Source organism: Anopheles ziemanni, chromosome 2 (assembly GCF_943734765.1).
Source record: "Anopheles ziemanni chromosome 2, idAnoZiCoDA_A2_x.2, whole genome shotgun sequence".
NCBI classification, from domain to species: Eukaryota; Metazoa; Arthropoda; class Insecta; order Diptera; family Culicidae; genus Anopheles; species Anopheles ziemanni.
The window spans coordinates 31,713,158-31,720,278 of NC_080705.1; the positions used below are offsets into that span (position 1 = coordinate 31,713,158).

The following is a 7,121-nucleotide window of genomic DNA, read 5'->3' on the forward strand; positions in this document are numbered from 1 at the left end:
AAGATGTGAAGTAAAGCGCTGCTTGGCACTGCTTGAATATGTCACGACTTTTTTGGCCGATTTCGACCGGATTAGAGATCCATATCCATGAAGGGCTCTCGAAGCCGTTCGGGAGGGTGCTTAAATTGACTTGTACAAATTATGTTATACACACACTGTGTTTATGCTTAACTGGCGGTAGGGTGCCAGGCGTGTCGGCTCGTTTCGTGACCGAGCACACCGTCGAGCGTTCTCGTTACTTCCCAACACCTTCACTGAGCTTCCGCGAGCATTGGGCATAAATCAATTTGTCTGTCAATAATATCCCGAGCAGCTATTATGAGCGGCCGAATGACATTCACCGAGCGTGCCCGTAATTGATGGGCTCGTGACTGCGTTGGAGGTGCGGACATTATTCAAATAGGATGATAAATTACATCAGCAGCGAACATGTGTTGAAGTTAATGGGTATTAATGTTTACACATCACGTTCGATCTAGAATTGTACCTCGAAGCAGGAGATATTTATCAACCGAACGGTGATATCCATGTTTGACCAACATCCTCTGTAATCGACTATGAACGCCTAACGGTATACTCCTCTGAGGTACTAAAAATTGCATACTCACCAGGCGCATCTGTCACGTATTGGCAACTCGTTCAAGAGATGTTGGATTTATCTCGCAAACCACACTTTCCTCCCGGGCACCCGCCTCTCGACCTGCTGCCGAAGGTTTTACAACCGACACCGGTTTTGCTGCGCTTTCGATGCGAAAAACCCGTTTTCATTCATGCGTCTTCTTTCAGCGGCGTGTCCAGCAGACGACCTTCTTTCGCGCACCCTCCGTTCGATCAAGTTCAAGTTCAAGCATTGCACGGCTGACGCAACGTCCGCCCCTCTGGAAAGATGTGGACGCGTAATGGCGAAAAGAAGAGGTACTACCAGAGATTTCGAGTGTTTTTCACATTTATTTCAACCGTTCCATTTAACCTTATTTACAGTGTGGGAATGAATCGTTTCAACAATCATCTGCTTTTTCTCCTGCTCGTTGTTTTGTTTTAGTTGTTGCAAGCGACGTTCATCTTGCGTTATTCAACTGAAGGCGTGGGGTATGTAGATCTAGGTGGGTTTTAATACTGGTAGCCGGACTGCGGGTTAAACGAACCATTGCCGGACGGTCTTCCTGGTGCACTGGGGCGGGATCCGGCGGGTGATCCAGCTGGACCGCCCGGTCCTGGATAGCCAGCCGCTCCTCCCGGTCCTCCAGCCGCCGGATAGCCAGCCGCTCCTCCTGGTCCTCCTGCCGCCGGATATCCTGATCCCGTGCCACCCGCTGGCCCACTCGGATAACCACCTTGTCCTGCTCCGGCTCCTGACGGACGCTGACCGGACGGAGCTCCGGGACCACCGGCCCCCGCTGGGTATCCTCCGGAACCGGTCACCGAACCCGGATAGCCGCCCTGAGATGGCTGACCACCACCAGCTCCGCTCGGGTAGCCTCCGCTAGGTCCTCCCGGGGACGCACCACCTCCGGCAGCCTGAGCGGCAGCGATCGCTTCCAATCCCTTGCGAATTTCCTCCGGAATGGGTGGTGGTGTGGGCAGATGGTCTCCTTGCGGCTGGAAGCCGTTCTCGTCGGCAATGTACGTTACCGTGATGACCTGACCGTCCGGAGCGGTGTACGAGTACGAACCTTGCACACTCTGGATCTCATTCTCTGAGCCCTTGTTCTTAACCTCACCCTGTTCCTGAACCTTGATACCGTTGGCCGTTTCATAGCTGGATGTTGTAGGCAAAGGGAGAAATTAAATAAGTGTATCCAAGGAGTTCGAGACAAAGGTATTCTATCACACAAACCTGTACTTGTAGCTTCCGTCACCGTTGTTCATGTTCTCGTAGGAGATGATCTCAATTGGGGGTTGGCTAGGGCCAGCCGGGGCTGGAGCTGCTGCAGGGGAACCACCACCGAACCCACCGGAACTGGGAGCGAAACCTCCCGACGGGGCACCAGAACTTCCTCCAAAGGACGATGGGCCTCCACCAGCACCACCAGCACCACCACCGCCGCCAAATGCAGAGGGTGCTCCACCACCGAATCCTCCAGAAGGAGGTCCATAGGCAGGAGAGGGTGCACTGGGGCGTCCACCAGCCGGAGCACCTCCTAAGGAAAGGTGTAGGTTATCAGACGCTTCGTCAAACCCTCCAATCCCTTAGGGATCCCCATTTAGTTCTCGGACATACCTGGTCGAGCTCCTGGACCTCCAAAACCGCCCGCACTAGGCCCAGCGCCACCGAAACCGCCCCCACCGGGAGCTACTCCTCCTGGTCCACCGAATCCTCCTGCAGGACCTCCACCACCACCCGGCGGTTTGCTACCGAATCCACCCGCCGAAGGAGAGGGTGCTGTCAGGCCGGGACCGCCACCTGCCGCTGCTGCTCCCGGTGGAGGCAAGTAGTTGTTGTCCAGGCGGGCACATGAACAGGCCGCCACAAGCGTCGTTAGTAGGATCTAAGTGGACGGGAGATTTAGAGCGAGGGGGGAAATAGATAAAAGGAGAATAAAACGGCTCGCGGCTCCAAATGCAGCTCAGCACAATCGACCATAACCTCCGTTTGAGTGCGCGCGCGCTTGCACAATTGACCTATAAAAGCCTCGAGTTACTTCAAGCTAGCGCAGAGGAAGAGTGGTCACGAAATTATCATTAAGAAAAATAGAGCCACAAACGAGACGAAATCGCGAATCAAAGCGTAAAGACCCCGATGACACCGGACCTGACGAGTTCGCTATGTTTGAAAGTGCTTTGAATGCACACATTGTTGGGCCCGCTGGGAGGTTTTTGCATAAATGGGGGATTGTGTTTCCCATCCCGATCACGGTATGGATTTTACGGCCGTCTGCTCCACTTCTCTTATCGGCCAGAATGGAACTGAAACTGGAACTGGTCGAATTGTAAAGAGGTTTGCACAATGCGTCAGCGCGCTGCTTCGATGCGCTGCAGGCTTGAAATCAACGACTCCGAGCGAGCGAGAACGGTTCGTTCCGAAGGCTAGCTCGCTGGGAGACAATCAGTCATACCGACATGGTGCCGATTTTGCGAGTGAATTTCAATGGCACATACCGAAACCAATAGCATGGGAAGAAAAGAGCATCTTCAGACAAAACCGCAATGATGCAAAACTTCTTTGCCTTTGACTTTGTTTAGTAGTACACAAAATAAATGAACGAGAGACGAAGGAAAGAAGTTACTATGGATTAGGGATTGAACGGGTATGGAAGGGGTATAGAAACACTTTCGTGGAGTAAAGTCACGCTTGATGGCGAAATCGGTTTGCTCGGATGCAGGGAATCCCGAAAGCGTTGTAGCAACATAATTATGCTGACCTTACCCCGTGCGACGTTCTTGGCCGTTTTGCTGCTTAACTGATAAACCTTTCATGCTTTCGTCGGTTGTTGTGCCACACACACTTAACCTGCGTTCTGTTGAGGGTAATCGTGCTGTCAAATCTGTGTGAATTAGGGCAAGAGTGCTATAGTGATACTTTGCGTAAAAGTATTTCAACCCATTATGTTTGAAAATCTCTATTGCGTGGAAATCTTGCTTTAATAATGAAAATTAAAAACTCTTCTATTTTACCACCTTCCTTCGGAAAACATTTACCTAAATTCTTCCTTTTTATCACCTTATTACCTATTTGTAGCTTATTTTTTAAATGACTCTGTTAAAAATAAGTTAAATTATAACCCCTCATCTATACTACAGAAACCCGTGCACCTTAATTATCTACTCTAACTATGCTTAAGAATGCCATTTATATACGTCCTGCATCTTTTCGGTTGAAAAATACCAAAACAAGCTCTAGTTTACTCAGATTGAAGTAGAATATCAAATTGCTCGTATCATTCTGCAAGCCATTTTATAGATGCAGATGCTTTGAAACAAATTCTTGTAGGATTTTTAGTTCATACACAATAACACTGCTTGAATCTAAAGAATCTTCCAAATGTTTTGGTTTTTACTATTACAAAATGCCAAAACTAAATATGTAGCTTTTACATTTAAAATCTCGTTAAATATTTGAAAACTATAATTTAGAAGGACCTAATCCAGAAGATGCTTTTTTTTAAAGAAGTGTGACAGTCCACTTACGTGCTGCGAATAAAAGAAATCTGTTATAGGAGGAATAGAATATACCACCTATCAAAAAGCTGACAAACGTGTTTAGCTTAGTTTTTTTTTAAATATTGTCGTAAATATAATTGTCCTAAGTCCAGAAGAAGATCAAATATCTGGCATTCCGCTTATTGTTTCCCTTCCTGGTCTGGTAGGGCACCGATCGGACACCATCAATCATGTAACCAACGAGCTACTCGTTTGAATCGGGGAATGCAGATCTCCTGCGGACATGAACATTTTTCTTGTGCCACACCTTCCTTACGGCACGGCTATTGGCTGTCGGTCGGTCCAAAGCATTTGCTGCGCGCTGGTAGCACCGGGAGCCGGTTGGCAAGTCAATACATGAGTAACGATGTTGCCAGTTTAACCCCTGCCAGGAGCATTACGGTGCGCCAGTTAACCCACGTGATCGGTAGCATTTAGAAGATGATTCTCGATCCCCATTTATGTCGACGTAGTTTCGACGTCGCCTTCGTACACGACGCTGTCGACAGCTTTGGATTGGTCGTGCAACGGGAAAGATGTACCTGCACATGGTTTGACCTTTCGCAAAATGTGCGGTTTACGTGTGTGATTGTTTTGTTCCTTCTTCACCGTATTATTTGATCACTGACGAAGGAGAGGAAATTGGCTCATTTCTAGAACCCGCGAGCGGTGGAATTCATTTCGCAGTCATTTGCCGAATTTGAAGATGGTACAAGCTGTGCCTCAATCTCAAAAATGGTATTACATCTCAATAAAGCGACTTGAGTAAGACCCAAAATGGTTGCACCGATGGAGTGTGGAGATTGGCCGAAAGCAAAAGCGACTACTCGAAGGCTTTGAAACTGCTCAAAAATAGCATCGGTCGGGCGAACGACCGTTAACATAACGCCGTCAGACAATCGGATTATGCTTGCCTTTCACCGGGTTTGGTCGCGGTACGAAACGGCCGGGAAACCGTTGTTGCAATCCCCGGGCAGATGCAGTTTATCAGCTAGCGATACGGGCTCCTACGCCTCCTTCAACACCTGCGGAGTGCGCACACTTAATCGATCGCCAGCGGGTTGACCCTCGCGGCAATGGACATTGAGGCAAATTGCGCTCGGCGCTTAATCAGTGTGTTTAATCGCATGTTTTGAATTTTCTTGAAGGGGTACTTCATTTTCATCAAAGATGGGGTCTTTTTTTTCAGGCCGAAGCTTCACGGAAGACCCGCACCGATCAAGAAACAATAATTTTCTGCCTTTGACTCTTCGCGCCGGTTGCATTGGACGGAGTTAAAAATTACATCACACAACCGCAGTCAAGTGGCTGCGCGTGCCATTCGATCGATGACGTGGGTCGTCAAGGTTTTCTGGAATTTTTGCAAAAATAGGGTCACCTCGGCGATGACCTTTGCCGGTGCGCACCTATAATGGAGGAAGCGGAGATGGTTTTCCATCATTACAATCAATTAAACTTAAAGATCTCAAAGCGAGTAGTGATGAGTTTATTTCGAACGGCAAGTGCCGAACCTGAGAACCGGCACGGCGCGTGATCGACGATCGATGGCCGGCCGCGCTCGGCGGGGGGATAATTTGGATTAGGATTCGAGAACTTCGGCGCGGCTCCGACGCAGTCCAACTTTGATTGGTGGCTCGACCCCCACGAAATGTTTCCCAATCGGAAAACAACGCTAAAACACAACCCATTGGCGATCATAATGAGCTGCCCGCGCCCGCTCGGTTGTAACATAAGTGCTATTGATCCCGGGGGCGGCGTGCAGGTGAGAAATATTCGCAGTCGCAAAGCTAATCATTAAGCATGGATGATGGTAATCCGCGCTTTTGATGGCGCGATTAGTACAAATGGCATGATGAGTGGCTTCTGCAGCCGCGCTAGGACGAGGATGGCATTGGGATCGAAAGAACGATTAAGAAATTGACCGAGGAAATGCCTGAGGGATAAGAATGATTCCAAGTGGTGTTTTATTTCGCAAACATTCTACAACTGAGCTGGTAATAGAATCAATATTACAAGGACGAGTGGGCCATGCGTTGAGATTTGCTAATGTAAAATGCAATTTGATTTGATTTGATGATTTGTAAAAATTCTTATTAGCATAATTAAAAATATCAAACGAAATCATACAAGGTTGTACAAGAGTTGTAGAGCTAATGTAACAAAATAAATTATAGAAAACGAAAAAAATGTAAACAAAACAAGATACAAGGTTTATGTAAATGTAACAAATTTTTTTTTACGTAAGCTCTCATAAGAAAAAAAGAAAGATTTTCGATAATATTTTCTATTTTACAGAAACGAATTCTGTGTTGTGTTCAAAAGCAAAATTGACAATTCACTATTTTCATCTTCTAACTAGGATGTTATCATAAAAAAACTGTTTTTTGGGGGGTTTGAACAATATTTTAGGAATGGATTTCACACATTACATTTTCATCTACTCAAAACATTATAAAGTCCACTTACGAATTTCATGCTGGCAAACACTGGTAAATCACACACTGAGAGTCTGGAGTACTGCTGCTTTGTATCACCGAACCGCTCCGATGTTGCAGTTGCGCGTGCAACTGGGAAGGCAAAAACTGCACGCCGCAGCCGTCAAGGAGCACTGACACGGGCAACCACGAACCGACCACTAGACACCGCTGAATTGGATGACACTCCACAGTAGGAAGAGGCACAAATCCGAATGTGTTGCCTGAGCGGTAGGTTCTGCTTTATATATAATCCGCTGCATCGGCGCGCGGAGGCTGCGGTGGCATCGATGCTCGGATCGAAAGCATAAAATCCCTCTTTCTCTAGCGCACGGTGCCGCGACCCGAAGCCGCATTCTGGGTGGTGGGCCGGAGAGAATCGGCACCTCGCGAAAAACCTCACATTGATATCTGCACTGATGGAACTGGGCTGCTTGATTGGTGGGATTGGGCTTCGAGCGGAAAGAGAAAGGCTGAAGGGGGTCTCCAAATCGGCACGAGGCTGGA

At 47.9% G+C, this 7,121-nt stretch overlaps 1 protein-coding gene across 1 annotated transcript; it reads right to left on the reverse strand.

Moving 5' to 3' along the window:
- Window positions 1-1,110: 1,110 nt before the first annotated feature.
- LOC131293185 (pupal cuticle protein 36-like) lies at window positions 1,111-6,615 on the reverse strand. The gene is made up of 4 exons (XM_058321268.1): window positions 6,607-6,615; window positions 2,221-2,489; window positions 1,838-2,149; window positions 1,111-1,759 (listed from the first exon to the last, which is right to left on the reverse strand). The coding sequence occupies exons 1-4, from the start codon at window positions 6,613-6,615 to the stop codon at window positions 1,111-1,113; spliced, it is 1,239 nt and encodes a 412-aa protein (XP_058177251.1).
- Between the last annotated feature and the right edge of the window lie 506 nt (window positions 6,616-7,121).